The sequence below is a fragment of the Musca vetustissima genome, unplaced genomic scaffold (genome assembly GCF_032173495.1).
Source record: "Musca vetustissima isolate MV318-11 ecotype Yass unplaced genomic scaffold, APGP_CSIRO_Mvet_v1 utg23153, whole genome shotgun sequence".
In the NCBI taxonomy this organism is placed as follows: Eukaryota; Metazoa; Arthropoda; class Insecta; order Diptera; family Muscidae; genus Musca; species Musca vetustissima.
Genome location: NW_026877073.1, coordinates 128,033 through 147,493, shown reverse-complemented (window position 1 = coordinate 147,493; position 19,461 = coordinate 128,033). Strand labels below are relative to the sequence as shown.

Sequence of the window (19,461 nt, the reverse complement as noted above, 5' to 3'; positions counted from 1 at the left end):
ATGTTTTGTCCATATCGATTTTTCGGTTATTGATAAATATGAAAAAATCGACAAAATCAAAACCAGATGTTTGTTCTGGTACATATGATCGGTGTCTAAGTTAGTACAGAGGAATATAGATGTATTTATTAACGTATTGCTTGGAACAAAAATGGGTCAGTTTACAATATGTCATGTCCAGTTGCATATGTTTTGGCCACCACTGTAGCTATTTTGTCAAAAACCTAATGGTTTTTGATGGGTTTCTGACGTATGTATTATACGTCGGAAATTTATGTCATTTACGTCACTGTTTCTGAGAGATTTTGCAAATTTTCAGCGTTTATTTTAAAATTTTCCCTAATTGGCAACACTGAACAACATTTTATTAAAATAAAAGAGCGACTAAGGTGAATGATGGCATGACAGATACAGGTTGTGTGTTGTTGGAAATTGGTCTTTTTTTTTACCATCAACCATCCATTTTTGGCCTTCCGTTTAGTGCGCGTATGCGTCGCGTCGTCACATTCCTTTGCAACGACTCAGCGTCAAACATTGTGAAATTTCCACCATACATTTTAGTTTTTTCTTCATTTAACACCAAAAATTCGCATTTGTATTTGTCAACAATATTATAATTTTGTTGTCATCACATAGACTCATTTAATTGTCGATGAAATCTGACATCGTTTCTTGTTATTCTTTCGTTTTTTTAACTTAATCTTTTGTAAAGAGTAGTTCTCTCTCTATCTCTCCCATTATCTCGTTAATCATTTGTATTTTAATAAGATTCTTGTACATGAGCAGCATGTCATAAATTTCGCTTTCACAAATTGACATTTGATGATTGTTATTCTTAAAATATGTATATAATGCCGTGAACACTACAAACACACTGTAAAATTTGTTTGGAATCGCGTTGATTTGTTCATTCACACACGCACACACAACACATGCACTCACACACTTCCACCCACTCGTAAAAAATATGTATAGTCTTCCCCCATCAACGAGTCAGATAAAAATACGACCGCTCGACACGCACACACACCATACCTTGACAAATGTTTCCCCCCAAAACACACCGTTGTGTGTATGTTGCTTTACAATGTAAAGCAACTGTGATGTAAAGTTTACATCACAGTCGGGCGAATCACCGCACGTGTGCACTCTCGCGAGAGCAAGTATCACTATTCTCTCACAGACATTCAACTGAACCAATTGAAAAACCATTGACACACACACAAAGACAAGTGCGTGAGAACAGAATTTTTTACGCTCTGCCCGTGCCTGCTTTACATGTTACATCAAAAATTATAAAACAAAGAAGCCGATAATGGCCGAACACCGCAACAGTTCTCACTCTCACATTGTTGTTGATTTTGTTTTTCTTAATATGTGTACTAAACAGTGTGACTGCAAGAACAACAACCCCATTTATAATGAAAAAAAACGAAGATGACAACGTCAACACAACACGACGACATGGTGTTATATGAAGAGAAGAAACCAAACTGATTCATATTTTGCTCCACCATACGGCACACTCGCTCACTCGTCTGTGTTCGTTTTTTTGTTTTGTTCTGCTTATGTGTGTTTTCCTTTACTTGTGGTGCGCTCCACCACACAGGGATTTGTTCTCAATAAAGTTGCGTTATGTGCGCGCGCTCTCTCTCACTTCCTATGTGTTAGAGTTTCTCTTTTTTAATGACCATAATCACGTAGGCATTTTTTATGTCAACTCAAAAATAATTTTTTATGGTGGATTTATTTTTCTTTATACTAAGAAACTATTTATAATTTTTTCTTGATTATTTTTTTTAGAAAAAAGAAGAAAAAGAAACTTTATTCATCTGCCAGGGCCTTTTCTTTTCCTCCGTGGTCTCGCTGTTATTGTTTCCGGGGGGAGAACGAACGAACAGCTGCTTTGATCTTCTTTCTATTTTTGTATTATCTGTCAATTTTGTCTGTTTTTCTTTCTGTTGCGTTGTTTTTCCACCTTTTTTGTTTTGTTTCTATTTTGTTATTACTGCAAATTCTTCTTCTTCCGTTTCGTTTTTTTTTTCATTCTGATATGATTCTCATTTGTTGTTTCTCATTCACTCGCACCTTCCAGTGCCTTCTCTCTCTCTGTCTGACATTCTATTTTACCTTTCCTTTTTTGCGTATTTTTTGTTGTGTTTATGCCTGCCTACTGGGTGTATGTATGTGTGTGTAAATATTCTTGTTAATTTTACTGGTTTTCTTTTTGTGGTTCTCTTCTTCTTCTTTTGTACTTTTTACAGAGGTGACAAGGAATGGATAAACATATCTAAATAATATCAGATAACGATTATAAGTTTTTTTATTTAAAAAAATAATTTTTTGAAATTTAGAATCATTATTTCCAATTTATTGTTTGATATTTTTATTTATTTTCAAATATTTCAAAATTTAGTTGTGGCGCAATTTTTTTATATTATTTTTAAGTATCATCTAAAACTAATGAGGGAAAGGGAAAATAAATATCTTATTCTTTTTTATTTTATTCTTCGTATAGCATTTCACTAATATAGCATATTTTTTCTATTTTGTAGTAATAATAATTTTTCACAAATAAAAATTATTTTTTTTCGTTTGGGTTATTATTTTAAATTGGCAAATATGTACACACATTTTAACACACATCACTAAAATACTACTACTACGTCTCTCAAATGCAGCCCTGCCTGTTATTATTTATTTTCTTTTGTTGTGTAGTTTTTTGTTGATATCGAAATATCTGCGCGCCGTTGCTGATTATTGCAGTGAACGATGACGACGGCCAGGCAACAGCATGTCATTGAGGCAACAAAAACAACAATGGTCTATCAGTCCGGTTGTGTTGGCCTATGAAATGTTCATGCATGCGCTTGACTTTTGTTCTCCCTCTCTCTTGCTATATCAGAGACTCATTGGTATTCTACTTTGGTTATGTGTGCCATTATTGTTTGGGTTCTCATCAACATGTGTGTGCGAAGGTGATTTGCCTGCTCTATGTGAAGAGAGGGAGAGTGCGCGCATAACAGAGCTGTGTGTTGGGGATTTGTGTGTGTGTGTTTTGTTGTTTTTCGTGGATGCCTCTTCTTTTTGAGTTTGTTGTGTGAGCTTCGTGTCATTCGCATGAATACACATTTTTTTGGATGAGGAAGAAGAAGAAAAAGGCATGAAGAAAAAAAACAAAAACACTCACGAATCAGGAGGTGGAAGAAGAAGTGGAAAGAAACACAACGCGACAACTACTAAACGTAACAGACAGTACGAATGCTGAAACGTTGAATATGTACATCAGTTTTTCTTTGTGCCTCTTAAGAGTTAGGACGTGAGTTTTTGATGTCGGAAGAAAACGAGATTCAATTAACAATTTTTGCATCTATATTTTTTTGTTGGAAATTAACTTTGTGAAATTCAATAAATATACATAAATGAAAATCACTACAAAGTGAAAAAAATAACTAATAATTTACAATAAAAACAACATATTGTTGAAAAACAAAACGAAAGTGTTAAAAAAAAAATATTTTAAAGGGTGGGTTTGAATTAAATATAAATTTCACAAAATAAATTAAATAGTTTGCTAATGAAATGTGTAATGTGTGCCATTTAATATTTCAAAATTATTTTTTTTAATTAAACATTTTAATTTTCAATTACATACTCCTATATCTTAACCAAATAAATAATGTGTATATGCAGTTTTTGATTTTTATAAAGCGTTGTTGTTGTGTTTCGTTTACATTCAGCTCCTTGTTTTCTTCTGTATTTTGTTCACTACTTTCCCTATGAAAAACAGCAACAACAACAACACCACTAAAACGTTGTTGCAGTTGTGTATTTTTTCAGTACATCCCAAAATCCCCGAATACATCAAACCCCAAAACGAAAAAAAGTTCATATATCACAGCGACATATTTTAAGTTTTTTGTTCACTCTGGCTCTGTGTGTGTTGTTCTCTTCTTCTTCTTTGTGGTGTAGTGAGTGTATTGTTGTTTACAAGTATGTGAGAATGTGTGTTGCTGTTGTGTATGCATGCTTTCGAACAAAAAAAGCACTAGCTGTTGTTTGACCAAACAGGCCAGCACAGAGTCTGTCTTGCTTCCTTGCTTTGTGCCACACAAATTTCAAACAAGCACAATCAAGCAGCAAGCCTATGTGTATTGTGTGTGAAAAAAGCAAATAGCCAAAGTACAGAACAAAAGCGATGTAGCAAAAAAGCGTACTCGCAACGTAAACTTTACAACGTTCGTCGTTGTCGTGTCGTTCGTAGTATATACTAGTTATATATACATGCATGTATATGTATATTATGACACATGTATATATCTCTATTTAGCCTCACTCTCAGTCAGTGTCAACGAAAACAAGAAGACAACAAAAAACAATGAAAACAATCCCCCACTTCCTACAGCAGTTTGTGTATGTGTCAAATTTTTGTTGTTGTTGTTGGAAATGTGTGTAGTAGCGTACACGGCGTAAAAAATTAATGTATGCATATTTCCAGGTTTGCCCAAAAGTTGTTGCTATTCTTCTTCTTCTTAATAAAAGAGTGTTCTTTTGAGTTCTCTATGCCCTCTCTCTCAGTTAATGTCTCTCATAGCTCTATTTTAATAACAACTTTCTGTTGTGTGTACATCAAGAAAACATGAATGTGCGCGGCCATTTATTTGTTTTGGCTTTTTTTTACACGCAACAGTATTCATTTTGTATATGGTGGGGAAGATAAATGCAGAGCAAAAATATAACAGAAAAGAAAACAAAAAAGCCCGGCAGTGAAAGAAGAAGATATGTCAAATAAAATATATAACAGTGTTGCCATTAAATATTTGTTATACATAGTTTAGTGATTGGGTTTTTTCGGTATGTGATGAAATCAGTTCGAACACAAAGCCTAATTATAAAAAGGAATGTGATGAAATAATAAATATAATGAAAAGTCTAGTATTTTCAGTAAAGTATGGTTTGGTTTTGAAGGCGGTTAAAGGCAAAGGAAAAACATGTTTCGACTTGATTTAGCTGTCATATATTAGTATAACTAAATTTCCTAATTTTCTTAATTACTTGTTTCCATCTTTGAAATTTTATACTCTCCCTGGGTATTAGACCGAAAAAAAATTCGCGTTTTCTTCTTTTCACTGTGTACTCTCATTTTTCCATGACAGATGCATGAATTCTCTTCTTTCATATTGTTTTGGGTCTTACAATGCACTTTATTATTGGCATATCCTTACATCTTCGTATTCTTTATATTTTTTTTCTCCTTTTGTTTTGTGTACTTCATTTTTCTTTGTCACTATTATTTTTGTGTATTTATTTACACATACATAGTATATATCGAAATTATAACGTGTGTGAGAGCACAGCCGCCAAGTGGTTTTGTGTGTGAATGAGAGAGAGCGAGGGAGCCTATGTTTTTGTTATTGCAACAGTGTATGCTGGTTTCTTTGCCGTTGAATTGCAATGTGGTTAACTACGGAGTGTGATAGTGACATGCAGAGACAGGCAGGCATCATTTAACTGGAATTTGTATGTACTTTGATGACAACTGAGAGTGCAAGAGTGAGAAAATAAAGACGAAGAAGAATAAACCAAAGCTTTTTGACAGGGTCTCTTTGTGTTGTGTATATATTTTGTTTACTTGTTTTATGTACAAAATTCCCCGTTTCTGTTGTTGCAATTGCAATAATTGATAAGAGGAGAATTTATTGAAAGCAAGTCGTTGGCAACTGAGAGAGTGACTGTGTGTGTGCCTACTTTTGTTTTTTCCTCCTTTGATTGTAGAGATAGAAAGTGTTGTTGTAACTTTGTGGAGTTTAATACAAGTCATTGTAAAATCAAAATTGTTCACAGTTAATTTAATTCTTTTTTGGTCAATAAAATTTAAGATTAAATAAAAACATTAATGTTTATTTTCTTATTCTCTTATTATAGGATAATTCAACAAAATGTGTCCAAATCGTCGTGCACTAGTAAAACCGTGATATTTTACTATCATCAGTTTTTTTCCGAATGTGTCGTCTTTTGTTTTTAATAACAATAACAAAAAGAGAGAGACATTAACATATCCCCCCAAAAAACAACAACAAATCAAAAATTAAAACAAACTCAAAATATCATAATCAGCAGCAGTAGCAGAAGAAGTGGGAATTTCCGCCTAAAAAATGTTTAATTTTCATAAACCTCGAACCTATCGGTCAGCCGAGGGTTGTTGCATTTGTCGTGCCAAATCAAGCAGTTCACGTTTTACAGATTCACGTAAATATGAACGTGATACAATGCAATGTTTTGATCTCAAATATCCTAGAACGGGTGAAATCTGCAATGCCTGTGTGCTGTTGGTAAAACGTTATAAACGTTTACCAGTTGGCAGTAAACGTAATTGGAGTCATGTAAGTTTCTAAAAAAACAAAAAAATTGGACAAATTATAATGTGTTGTTTTTTTCAGGTGGTTGATGCTCGCGCTGGTCCGGGTAGCAGTAAAATTCAAACAAAGTACAAAAGTGATCGTGGAACATCACGCAGCAGCAGTAGCCATCAATCCTCCAACAGTAGCAGCAATAGTGGTGCAAACCCATCCTCAAATTCATCTTGCTCAAATACAAGTGCCATTAATGGCACATCCTCCAATGGCCATAACAATATGTCGTCCTCCTCATATATGCCAGAAAAATATTCAAAAATTTTCAAGAAAACCAAGAAAATTAAAGACTCCTCCACACACAAACCACGTAAATCATCCAGTAATGGTTGGTCTCTAAGTGCAGCCGGAACACATTCATTGCCCACAACACCCGATTCCTTGGACAGTGATTACGAAGATTCTCGTTTACATGGTTCACTGAGTGGTACTGGCGGCAGTGGTGGTGTTGGGGGATTACTTGGTGGAACTGTTGTGCAGTTCCAAACACAAACAAGGGCATCCGCCTTTAGAGCGCAAGTTGCTGCCGAAGCACGAAGAAGATATTTAAAATTGGGCAGCAAGCGGCGTAAATGTTTGCCGCCAAGAAAAAATCGCCGCTCAAATGCCCATGAATCAACGATCAACTTCTTCGATGAGGAGGAGGAATGGCATGCGAAACAAACCTGTTGTGGTGTATTGTATGAATGCCCTGCCTTGGGCGGAGCCCTAATACTGGATGTTGACAATTACAAGCCATGTGAAAAGCATCAAAATTTGAATGTGGCTGTGACGGCCGCTAATGAGGAAACAAAAGACAGATGTACAACCAAACCAGCTATACAACATAGTATACCAGCCGTGGTGCAATTACAAACATCTACATCTTGCTCAAGTACAACATCGTTATATGAGAGGCCGTTGGGTGGTGTAACAACAACAGCGGCGGCGACCACAATAACACCAGTGGCGGCCGCCACATCTGCATCATCATCAACACCATCATCTCTAACCATTACCAAAACATCAACACCAGTGCTTAAGAAACACCATTTGTTCTTTAAAAGACAATCGGAATGTTTTCCTCAAGGTGACATGGTCACTGCAAGTGAAACAAATTATTATAATAATAATTCAAATAATAATAATACAAAAAAGACTGAGTCTGATTATAATAACCATAATACCACACAACAACAACAACAGCAGCAACAACAATTTTCTCAACAGCAAACGCCAAACTCGGCATGTCTAAATATGCCCAAACATTCCTTAGCCAAGGTTACCACAATATCACCAACACCCTTGTCAGCAAATTATCATCAGCAACAACATGCGATGAACAGCAGCAGCTCCTCCTCCACAATAACGAAAACGTCATCATCAACAGCCCATCACAACTTTTTGCATAAAATCAAAACAGCTGATACTGGTAAAATTGTTAAACACTCTTTGGAGAAATTCAATACCGCTGTTCGTTTAAAAACCAATGATATTCACGATATGATGAAACCCATTATTAAAACTGTCGATAAATCGTATATTTTGTCAAAGCCACCAACAATGGCGGCAAGTATAAATAGTTTACATAACGCTGGCGTTTCTGTGACAATGGCTAGCAGCAATGGTGGCGGGACGACAACAACTTATCAAAATTTAGCTTCGTACAATTCCATGGCCCAGCCACCGTTAACAACGGCATCAATGTCGGCAGCATCACCCACATCGTCGACCTCGTCGACATCATCATCCTCAACGAAATTCAGTGATAATTCATCAGATTCGGGTTTCGATGAGAATATGCTGTTAGAGCGTAAATCTGCCAGTCCATTGGTAAGTTGTTGAAACGATTCAACTACTCTTAATATTGATAATGGAATGGTAATTTATTAATTTTGTTTTTTGGTTTTCCTTTTTAGCAAGATGATTGTGAAAAGAAAATGTTGAGCCGTCATGGTGTCCAGACAATGTTTTTGGCCAGTGGTGTCCAGATACAAGGCCAGGCACAAAATTTGGTATTGACCGGCAATGAGGTGGCAGCGAAAATTTTACAAAATCGCAAATACACATCTGTATCGACGTCAGCAACAAATGTAAGTAATGAGAAAAAAAATCGTTTAATATGGGTTAAAAAGTAGATGTCAGAAATCCGCGATTCGTGGGACTACAGTATTGATAATTTTTGACAGAGTGATTTTTCTTTACAATGGGAAGCGGAAGTACACACAATTCGCTTTAAAAATATACCCTCCTACATATTCAAAATACTTGTTATGGGGGCCCAACAATTTGAATCAATCTTGATCATTTTTGATATGGAGATTTGTTGCGCAATGATAAGCCAAAAATACAAAATTACAGACAATTCGCTTGAAAAGCATTCCCAACATCCCAAAAATATCGAATATTGGGGATACCGTTATATGGAGGCCACGACGCATCGTCGGTCAATATTGATATTTTTTGGTAGGAAGGAAGGTTCGCCATACATTTAGAACCCAAAATTCCAAATTACAGACAATTCTTTTGAAAAACATTCCCAACATCCGCAAAATATCGAATATTGGGGGTACTGTTATGTGGAAGTTTACCCAAAACGAGAGCCTCAATATTAATAATTTTTAATAGGAAAATTTACTTTACAATGAGATCCCCAAAAATACTAAATTACAGATAAAACCACAATTTTAATATCTCCTTTTTCTTGTTAATTTGTTTTAGGGTCGTTTATCATCAAGTCATCCCACAACGACCGCTGTTAAAATTGCTCAAATCTCGACGGGGAATAATGGCAGCAACAACACCACATCAAGTTCATCGTCAGCAGCAGCTGCAGTTGCTGCGGCCCAGGCAAAAATGCGTGCAATTTACAACAGTAGCAATACCATACAACATGAAAATGGCATTACAACAATTGTGCCAGCCTCATCATTGGCTGCCTCCTCACAACTGGCTGCCATGCAAAATATAGCCCAGGCTCAGGCTCAAGTGACTATAACACCGGCACCACCCACTAGTCTAAGTGCAAATGCTGGGCAGCAATTCAATGTCAATGCCCAAAATATTATATCATCAAGAAAATTAACAGCGGCCAATATAATTAATTTACAAAGCAATAATTTAAGCAATACAACAACAATACAACATGGTAGTAACAGTAGTAGTAGCAGTAGTGCAAATCATCAATTGAATTCAGCAACAACAACAACGCCAAATCAAAAAATTATACTTTTAAAAACAACAACATCAGCAGCAGCATCAGTGTCGAGTCACCAATCCATGATGTCCTTGTCAGCCTCATCAGCCATTACCACTGGGGCCAAGTTTAATACCACAATGTCAAGTGGTGGCAATCGTTAAGTTGTTTTATTCTATCGTTTTTCTTTTTTTATTAAGCATCCATAAGAGTTATATACAAACAAAACAACCAACAACAAAAAAACTATTATAAAATATACATGTGTGTAGATTTGTTTATATTATTATCATATATAGTATAACTAAATTAAGAATTTATTCATTATTATTTAAAAAAAAAAAATCTAAAACAAGAAAAGGTTTTATTGAGTGTGTGTGTGTGGTAGGTGATGAAGGAACAGAAACATATTGGAAAAAAAAAATAAGAAACATTAATTAGGACTTGGAAAGTGTCATATTGTTGTGTGCCCCTCTTTAAGTTCCTTTATTTTGTTTTATTTTTTTATTTTTAAAACTGTTGTTTGTTCTTCGCTTCTACCCCTCCTCACTCTGCCTCTATCTCTAACTCTCTTCCCACCATCTTTTGTATAAAAACTATTTCTCCAAAACTTTGTTTTAATTTTTTTTTAATTGTAGTTTTAAAAGAAATACAAAGAACAGAAAACGCAAAGCAAACGAGTAAACAAATACACCAATAAATACTAAGAGAATTTTTCTTTTAATTGTTTTTCCTAACTCTTTTCAAAATGGTAAAGTGTAACAAGTTTCCTCCTCCCTCCCTTTGGTTAATGATGGGGAGGGAGGGATACCTTTTATGCATAATGGTTTTGAGAATCCCATGGATTGTAAATCTATATATTTTCATTGAGACTTTCCCTACTGAAACCACCTACTTTTAGGCCAGTTAAAAATATTGTTTTTTGTTTTTACAACATACCTTAACTTTTTTCATAAAAATGAAAATGAACAAAATTAAATAATTGATAATCAATAATTGGTGGCCTATCTTTCGATATATTAATATATACTATGTGTTTTGTATATATCAACAACCATAATATATATCGTATGTAGTATGTAGAACAAAAGAAAAAAACAAAATGATTTTTTAAATACCAAAAAAACTGAAATGAAATGAAAATTTTAATTTAAAAAAAAAGTAAAACAAAACATCTCATTTGCCTTTTGAAAAAAAGCAACAGCTTGTTATACATAAAAATATATATTTAAAAAATAATAAAACAAACGAAAATTGTTTAAATATTTAATATATTTTTTTATACTTAATTTTCTCAACAACCACACTCATATATTATTTGTTTTAAGTTCAAACAAAATAAGATTGGTTTCCTTAATTATGATGTTTTGAGGATTTATCTTTGTACATAATATCCCCCGGAGCAGTAGCCTGGGAAAGATCCAATTTGTTTATACCTGTGTGTAAATATTTTGCATTTTTTCTGTTCCTCCTAATTTACTCTTTATTATTAATGATATCGTTTATTTTTGTTTTCATTTTTAGTTCTTAAGCATTTTTTCTAAGTTTTTTTTTTTTAAGAAACAAACAAACAAAACCATCCCCCTACCTTCTTCCCCTTTGCAAAACAAAGTAAACAACAATAAAGTTTTACAAATTTCCTTCTAAGAATTTGACCGAAAGAAATTATAAAAAATTAATTATAAATCAAGGTGTTTTATTTATTCTGGGGTGAACTCTGGTGGTCAAAAGTGATTTTTTAACGAACATTTTTTTGAGGCCTATCCATGCCGCTGATATTTAAAGAATTTCTTTTTCGAGGCGTCGATTTTTTTAAAAATATTTTTCAAGGCATATATTTTTTTTAATATTTTTTTTCGAGGCGTCGATTTGTTAGAGAATTTTTTTTCAAGGCCTAGATTTTTTAAAGAATATTTTTTCAAGGCCTAGATTTTTTAAAGAATATTTTTTCAAGGCCTAGATTTTTTAAAGAATATTTTCTATATTTTTTTACAATTTTTTTCAAGGTCTAGATTTTTTAAGGAAAAATTTGTCAAGGCCTAGATTTTTTTTAGAAAATGTTTTCAAGGCGTAGATTTTTTAAAGAATATTTAAAGGCGTAGATTTTTAAAGCCTAAGCAAGGCGTAGATTTTTTAAGGCCTAACCAAGGCGTAGATTTTTTAAGGCCTAACCAAGGCGTAGATTTTTTAAGGCCTAACCAAGGCGTAGATTTTTTAAGGCCTAACCAAGGCGTAGATTTTTTAAAGAATATTTTTTCAAGGCGTAGATTTTTTAAAGAATATTTTTTCAAGACGTAGATTTTTTAAAGAATATTTTTTCAAGGAATAGATTTTTTAAAGAATATTTTTTCAAGGCGTAGATTTTTTAAAGAATATTTTTTCAAAGCGTAGATTTTTTAAAGAATATTTTTTCAAAGCGTAGATTTTTTAAAGAATATTTTTTCAAGGCCTATCCAAGGCGTAGACTTTTTAAAGAATAGTATTTCAATGCCTATCCAAGGCGTAGACTTTTTAAAGAATAGTATTTCAATGCCTATCCAATGCGTAGACTTTTTAAAGAATATTATTTCAATGCCTATCCAAGGCGTAGACTTTTTAAAGAATAGTATTTCAATGCCTATCCAAGGCGTAGACTTTTTAAAGAATAGTATTTCAAGGCCAATCCACATTTTTAAAGAATGGATAATTTTGAGTAGGTCTTTAGATTTTTTCGGATTTTATAAAAAAAGAACAATTTTGAAGAACTATCTGCTTTGAAGGCCAGACTTTCACTTTAATATTTATTTTCTCATTATATATGTCCATGAGATATATAATAAAAACAAATTTATATTATCATAGGCATTGCCTAAAAAATACTGTGTGTAGAAAATTATTGTATAGAAAAAATGTTCTTATAACTAAATAAAATTAAGAACTCAATATGAATCCTTTCTTAAAGAGAGACACACATAGACACATCTAATTAATAATTAATCTACTAAAGTCTTCGAATATCATGGATATTCTTCTTTCTCAATTACTTTTCCAATTTCACTTTAGCTCCCTTTTCATCATCATCGTCATCATCCTGACAATCACCTTCCGCTTTGCGTTTCTTTTTTGCAATAAACGGTTCTTTCTTCGTAAAGAATGTAAATTGTGATTTCCCAGCTTTGCGTTGGGCCGAAGCTGCCTTCTGTTTCGCATTAAATAGTTTTTCAATTTCTTTGACATTTTGCGGAGGAATGGTCCACTCTTGATTTTGTTCATTGGGAGATTTGGTGGGATCCTCGTCATGCTGATATGTGGGTATTTCTAAACCCAAACGTTTGCATAATTTGCTGAGGATGTCATCGACGTAGGTGTGTATAATAAGATCGGCTTTTTTGTCCTACAAAGAATTACGGAAGAAGGATATTAAATTCATTATTCAACTCGATGGTTAATGTGGATGAGCTTTGAATAGATAACTTACATGTTTTGTGGGTTGCAAATTACAAATGACCAGCTTTCCATTGTGCTTTTTGTTTTTAAGGGGCAAATTGCCGCTGGGAATGATTTGAAGAGTTGTGCCCAAGGTAATATTGAGATCAGCCAAACTGAAACAGAAAACATAAATAGGTCTTAATTTCCGTATTGAAAGACATTCCAGTTGCTCTATATTTACGTGGAATGCATAAATGCCAAATCTAGGTCTCTTTCGGGCAAATCATGTTCCCAATCTAAGATATTATCCAAAAGGATGCCACCACGACAGGAACGACGACAAGGGCCACCACACGGTTTCTGTCCCACAGTTTCGGCAGCCGATGTCCGCACAAATTGCCGACGACATTTGTTGCACTGTTCGATAAACATGTTGCCATGCAGTTCGGATAAATAGCGTCGCGGTAATCCCGATTTCAAATGTAAACCATCAATATTTTGTGAAACAATATACTGGACATAGCCCTTTTCCACAAGGCAACGCAGAGCCATATGGGTAACAGTGGGTACAGCATCATTAAATGATATATTTAAATTGGGTTTTTCACCCTTCTCCTCCAACGTCCAAACACCTTTGGGGCCACTAGCAATTAAAACTGAACATTACTTCTGGGCCACCAACCAAATCGAAAAATATTTACCGAAAATCTGGAATTCCCGCCGTTGTTGATATCCCCGCTCCAGTATGTACAACAACATGTTTGGCATTTTCCAACATTGCAATTAATTTGTTGACTTTCTCTTCAATTTCCTCATCACTGTCAAATTTCTCTGGTATGCCCAATACTCCTTTGTTTTCGTAGGGTGATAAGCCATCGGCATAGTTGCAGCTCATTTCGTCTTTTTGGGAGTTGAAATTGGTTTTTGTGTGGTGGGAGGATGGATAGATGGAATTTAGTTCCCATCAAACAACAAGGCCAATGAAATTCACCGACGGCGTTTGCTTTTACTAAATAACCGACCAAATTTAAAAACGTTACACTTGCAACAAACAAAGGGAGCAAGATGGATGGATGATAAATAACGAACTCGAAACAAAGTTGCCGTTAACTGCTTTGTTTACGAATGAAGGTGACGCATAACCCGTAGAAAGTGATATTGTGGGGTGTTTGAAAGAAAATTCTCCGAAAGATTTGCGTCGAATGAACCACAAGCTTTACAATTTATACGCAGGCATCGACATAGTCGTATTGAGCTGCAGCGACTACGGTGGCTAGGCCATGTGCGAATGAATGAGAATGTCCCATCTCATAAGGCATATAAAAGCGAGCCTGCTGATGGTTCACGCAGAAGGGGAAGGCCACGAATTAGATGGAAAGACCAAGTAGAAGACAACGTGTTCCTTCAAACTGGAAGAGATGCGCACAAGACCGACGCGCTTGGATATCATTTTTAAGCTCGGCTTATGAAACAACCGTTATGTAACAAACCAGCTACGTAATTAGGTAAGAAAAAAACCTCCTCAGTGAACTGAGGAAATTTTTCTATAGAAAAAAAGTCAGCTCTGTGATCTGAAGAATTGTTTTCTATAGACAAAAAGTCTCCTCAGTGATCTGAGGATTTTTTTCTATAGAAGAAAAGAAAACAGACAGGGGTCTGAGGATTCTTTTCTATAGAAAAAAGACTCCTCAGTGAACTGAGGAATTTTTTCTATAGAAAAGACTCCTCAGTGATCTGAGGAATTTTTTTCTATAGAAAAGACTCCTCAGTGATCTGAGGAATTTTTTTCTATAGAAAAAAGACTTCTCAGTGATCTGAGAAATTTTTTTCTATAGAAAAGACTCCTCAGTGATCTAGGAATTTTTTTTTCTATAGAAAAGACTCCTCAGTGATCTGAGGAATTTTTTTCTATAGAAAAAAAGACTCCTCAGTAATCTGAAGGTTTTTTTATAGAAAAAAGACTCCTCAGTGATCTAAGGAATTTTTTTTTCTATAGAAAAAAGACACCTCAGGGGACCTGAGCAATTTTTTCTGTAGAAAAAAGTCACTTCAGGCGACCTGAGGAATTTTTTCTATAGAAAAAAGTCACCTCAGGGGACCTGAGGAATTTTTTCTATAGAAAAAAGTCTATTCCGTAAATTGAGTAATTTTTTCTATAGAAAGTTTCCGCAGTAAACTGAAGAAATAGAATTTTTTTTATAGAAAAAGTCTACTCACTGAAAAAAACTATTTAATGTGTGGTATTATTTTACATTTGAATATTGAAAATGTAAACATTAAAAAAAACAAATCCTTAAAAAAATGTTAATAATACTAATGACACCAGCTATTATCGTATAGGCACTTGTGGTAGAACCATCGTGTCATCCAGCTATTAAGTTTGGTCATATTTTGTACTTCATTTTCAATCACAATGGTATCAGGTCTCAACTGTAATTCATCAGAAAAAAATTAAAATTAATTTATTACCTAAATGTTTTATAACACATGTACTTACAAATGGCGGTGGGAATAGACGTTTCATACTACCCCGGTGAAGATGTTCTCTGTGTGCCCTGTATAGCATTTCATATTCACTTCCTCTAAGGCAAGGTAAGCATAAATCACAGCCGGGTTTATTACACGATCTATCACAGCCACGAGCTGCACATTCGTTGAGATTTGTGGAGAGATTTTGTTCTGTTGTTATCATTTCATTTGGCGCATTCGATCTGAATGAAAGTAAATAAAACAATTAATGTATAATATTTGTATTTATAAATAAGATTCCTATAGAATATCTTGCAAAGGTCAATTTCTTATAATAAGTCCTTCAGAGGATTCTTTTGTACTGGAAGAGTACATAACATAAAAAACTTCTATCTGCAGAAATCCTTTAGAACGGTTTCTATTTTTAAAAGTTCTATAGAATAATCTTTATGGTGTCCCTTAAAAGGTAATCCATTTTGCAGATCACACCATCAACTTACCTACAATCTTCGGTCTGTTTAATTGGCGATCCAATACCAACTAAATTTAGAACATTATAAAGTATCTGCTCATACAAAATCGAATTGGGCTTAAAGTGAGCTGACGAAAGATTTGGTGACATATTAGCTTCCATTAAAAATACTTTCAAATTTTGATCCACAATCAAATCGAAACGCATTAAATCAAAGAAATTCTGTGTTTTGTATGACCGTAAGATATTCACAATATCACGTTCCTTGGACAATATTGTACGTCTGATTATATCTTCCACTTGTTGCCATATTGTTGATGGGTCCATCTGTTGATCTCTTACATATGCATCGAATGCACTCCGCATGCTGCCACCAAATTGCGAAAAATATTTCTTCAATGATGGCACCTGCCATGTTGGCAAATAGTCGTCACCAACCACATATTTATCTATATTGGCCGCGTCAAAGGGATGATATTGCACCGGACAATATCGAAACAAAATATCTCCACTGTACATATAAATTCGTAGCGGATTTACCGATGTTATAACCACATAAACACCAATATCAAATTTGTGGCCATCAACCAAGAAGGGATTTTGAATATATTCCTGGACAAAGGAATTATTTGAATTTAAATCGATCTCTTCGGGCGGACGTATAACAATGTGACGATGTTCATTGTGTTTTTCAACAAAAAGTGCCGATGGATTTGCCCGCGAGTACGCCAAAAAGTCTTCCTTTTGTGAGGGCAAACGAAAGGCTCGTGGAAGAAATGGCAGTTCGGACGTGGATAAATCCACTTTATTCGTTATAAAACCACAACCCGGGAAATGATTTACCACTTGATGCTTCTGCAAACTTTTCATACGTTGTGGCATTTTTATAAAAGGATAATCGTGAGCCCACAATAAATTCCAATTATTCTCCAAATTCACTCGACTATAGCCCAATCTTTCCAAAACATTGACAACATGTATTAAATGATCTTCATTTTTGCTTTTGCCATATATGGCATAGGTTTTATCCTCCGTACAGAATTTAGCTCTGGTGGTTACATTTTTCTGTTCCCAATTCCAAAATCTATGTTTTATTGGTAAAACGTCTATAATTACGGAGGAAATTATAGAAACAGCTAAGAACACCAGAACAGCGTTTACAGGTATTGTTGCAGTGGAAACAGGTTTACGTTTACATTCCTAAAAAAAGTGAAAGTTTTTTATTGTTTAGTTTTGTACGAACAATTGATGTAATGTACTATCTTACAGGTGTTTTCCCCGTTTCCGCCTCTTCTTTTTGTAATTTGTTTTCCATTTCTTATTGTGCGTTCTTTGGTTTCTAACACTTAATATTTTTTTTTCAAAATTATTTAAACATATAACAATTATTTATTTATAAACAATTTTATTCAAACTCAACAAGTCAAAACGTCTCCTCCCACCCCAGGCACACACAAACACACCAATACTGACAACCAGAAAACAAAGACGACTAATATTGATTCCGGCGCCAACAGCTGGGTGATGTGATTTTTTTTAACGGCGTAGAAACAATTGCCCATCGCCGTTATATTTGTTACATTAGGTTTGAATTTTTGTTTTCACTCAATAGCTGCGTATGGTTACTTTTTCAGTAACATTTATTCAGTAAGTTCTATTACAGGGAGTAAAGCGTTCTTATTCTTTTTTGCAATAAAATTGAGACAACATCCAGTAAGATTTTGCAAAATATAAAGTTATTTCACTTAAAATGTTTCAAAAATTTTTTTGCTTATTAAGGAATAAAAATCAAAAAATAAAAAATATGTTTTTCAGTTTGGTCAAAACTTAAAATTAGCGACCAATTGAAATACATCGAATTGTGCTGGATAAATCTTACTAGAAGAAATTTACGCAGTAAGCTGAAAGCAGAGCTGTATGCTAACGGACGCGTCCACAGGTTGCGGATAGTGGGAACCCTAATACTAACAGTGGCGGACAATCAGCCGGCTCAAGGGGAGAATCTCGGAAAAAATAACCGAGAGCCTATGATCCCTGAGCTGACGAGGCGAGATGGCGTCTCTAAATAACCATCTCAAAGGTCTACGTCCTTCACTCTTAAAGTGACCCCCCTAACGCTGGTGTGTCATGCGACCTCGTGCCCATCAACGTTCTATGGTTTGCACGGAGCCTTGTTGATATCTGGACACCGCAACAAGTTTATTCAGGCTTAGTTGCCTCCTTGCCATGGTCGACCTCAATCCCTAACCAAAAGCACTTTCTCAGTCTCTAACTCTACAAGGTCAGACTTCAATGAACCCTCACAAATGTTGACGACTCTCTTACTCTTGACGACGTGAACGCAAGCCTGGATGTTCTCCTCAATTTATTAGAGGAATGCGGCTCTTTTCGCCTTAGTCAGGAGAGCATCCCGAATGAACTCTGGGATGACTCACCCTTGTCAGACGAGGAAGACATTACGGAAACTTCAGTGATAAGCACTACGGTGACGAAGCAAGGTGAGTCCTTGCAGATGATGAGTAAGGGTGTAAACTCTGACGAGGTTGAGGATCCGAACTCCATCTCTATGGTCTGTAGTGACGTCGCGAGATTTCTCAGTAGTTGGCTGTCGGAGACTGGGACTGATGAGACTTCCGTCGTTAAGATGGATGAATCATCTGGTACCATACGCCAAGGAATTCGATCGGCCGGAAGTTCCCTAGAGCCCTTATGAGGTAATCCCTCTCATACTTCGTCACGAATTTTAGCTGCGTTTTGATCCATGTGAGCAAGTTTGTCCTTATAAAAGTTTCGTTGTTAATATCAAATTGCCCTTTTGGGTGCTGGAGTCGACAGCAGTATCGTGACTCCTTTCCTCTCAGTGGCCGTATGGCTTAGCAGCACTTAACAGTTTTCACCTTGGAAGAGACGGACATATTCGACTGCCCCTGTTGATAAGTGGATGAAGTGCAGATGAAGGTTATATCAACATTCTCCTCCTCGTTCCATATTTCGGTTTGGATGCTCTCTTGACTAAGATTAGAGATTCACTCTGCCGGGTTAGGGTTGCCATTTATAATATTTAAGACCGACGTAAAGTCCTGCCCATCAACAGTTAAAAATCTTTGCGACATGCATGAACATACGCTTTTAGATTTTAAAAAAGAATCCGTGTTCGAGTTCATACGTTGGTTTCTAGCACTTGTGACATTTGAAACTGAGATTGCCATGGCAGGGACGTCATCAGGCGAAGAGTTTGTTTTGGTGGAGTTAACTTTTGGAGGTTGATGCCTTTACTGTTCTCGGTTTCTTCGGCTTTGATTCCTTCACACGTAGATCACCATTATGGATGACAGTTTATGTCGGGATGTGCTCAACAGCCTTTTTCATTGCCTTTTAACTCGGGCTAGGCTTCAGCTACACACCTTTGATAGAGACAGCGGGCTTCGCCGACTCTACTATTTATCTCGAATCAGAGGTCTCCTTTGAAATTTTTGATCGAGCTCATGATGAAGCGCGTGCGGATAAGTTCTTTCGAACTTCCT

General features: G+C 35.3%; 3 protein-coding genes across 3 annotated transcripts; 1 reads left to right on the top strand and 2 right to left on the bottom strand.

Annotated features, from left to right (window-relative positions):
• Window positions 1-6,153: 6,153 nt before the first annotated feature.
• On the top strand, window positions 6,154-9,752 carry LOC133321613 (serine-rich adhesin for platelets). Its single transcript, XM_061530696.1, has 6 exons — window positions 6,154-6,383; window positions 6,441-6,566; window positions 6,642-7,520; window positions 7,551-8,225; window positions 8,312-8,485; window positions 9,114-9,752. Exons 1-6 carry the CDS (start codon window positions 6,156-6,158, stop codon window positions 9,750-9,752), a joined length of 2,721 nt encoding a protein of 906 aa, XP_061386680.1. The 5' UTR covers window positions 6,154-6,155.
• Window positions 9,753-12,607: 2,855 nt separating this feature from the next.
• On the bottom strand, window positions 12,608-13,891 carry LOC133321612 (NAD-dependent protein deacetylase Sirt6). The gene is made up of 4 exons (XM_061530695.1): window positions 13,698-13,891; window positions 13,238-13,639; window positions 13,046-13,169; window positions 12,608-12,961 (listed from the first exon to the last, which is right to left on the bottom strand). The coding sequence occupies exons 1-4, from the start codon at window positions 13,889-13,891 to the stop codon at window positions 12,608-12,610; spliced, it is 1,074 nt and encodes a 357-aa protein (XP_061386679.1).
• Window positions 13,892-15,309: 1,418 nt separating this feature from the next.
• LOC133321611 (probable tubulin polyglutamylase ttll-15) lies at window positions 15,310-17,252 on the bottom strand. Its single transcript, XM_061530694.1, has 4 exons — window positions 17,205-17,252; window positions 15,966-17,137; window positions 15,494-15,707; window positions 15,310-15,426 (listed from the first exon to the last, which is right to left on the bottom strand). Exons 1-4 carry the CDS (start codon window positions 17,250-17,252, stop codon window positions 15,310-15,312), a joined length of 1,551 nt encoding a protein of 516 aa, XP_061386678.1.
• Window positions 17,253-19,461: the final 2,209 nt, after the last annotated feature.

Excerpts from the sequence above, each read along its gene's own strand:
- LOC133321613 (XM_061530696.1), top strand. The coding sequence starts at position 6,156 with ATGTTTAATTTTCATAAACCTCGAACCTATCGGTCAGCCGAGGGTTGT. Across the intron at positions 8,226-8,311 it reads GTAAATCTGCCAGTCCATTG|CAAGATGATTGTGAAAAGAA; the intron begins GTAAGTTGTTGA and ends TTTCCTTTTTAG. Across the intron at positions 8,486-9,113 it reads TATCGACGTCAGCAACAAAT|GGTCGTTTATCATCAAGTCA; the intron begins GTAAGTAATGAG and ends AATTTGTTTTAG.
- LOC133321612 (XM_061530695.1), bottom strand. The coding sequence starts at position 13,891 with ATGAGCTGCAACTATGCCGATGGCTTATCACCCTACGAAAACAAAGGA. Across the intron at positions 13,640-13,697 it reads GCGGGAATTCCAGATTTTCG|TGGCCCCAAAGGTGTTTGGA; the intron begins GTAAATATTTTT and ends TTTAATTGCTAG. Across the intron at positions 13,170-13,237 it reads TTGGCATTTATGCATTCCAC|TTTGGCTGATCTCAATATTA; the intron begins GTAAATATAGAG and ends TTTCTGTTTCAG.
- LOC133321611 (XM_061530694.1), bottom strand. The coding sequence starts at position 17,252 with ATGGAAAACAAATTACAAAAAGAAGAGGCGGAAACGGGGAAAACACCT. Across the intron at positions 15,708-15,965 it reads AAACAGACCGAAGATTGTAG|ATCGAATGCGCCAAATGAAA; the intron begins GTAAGTTGATGG and ends ACTTTCATTCAG. Across the intron at positions 15,427-15,493 it reads GTCTATTCCCACCGCCATTT|TTGAGACCTGATACCATTGT; the intron begins GTAAGTACATGT and ends GATGAATTACAG.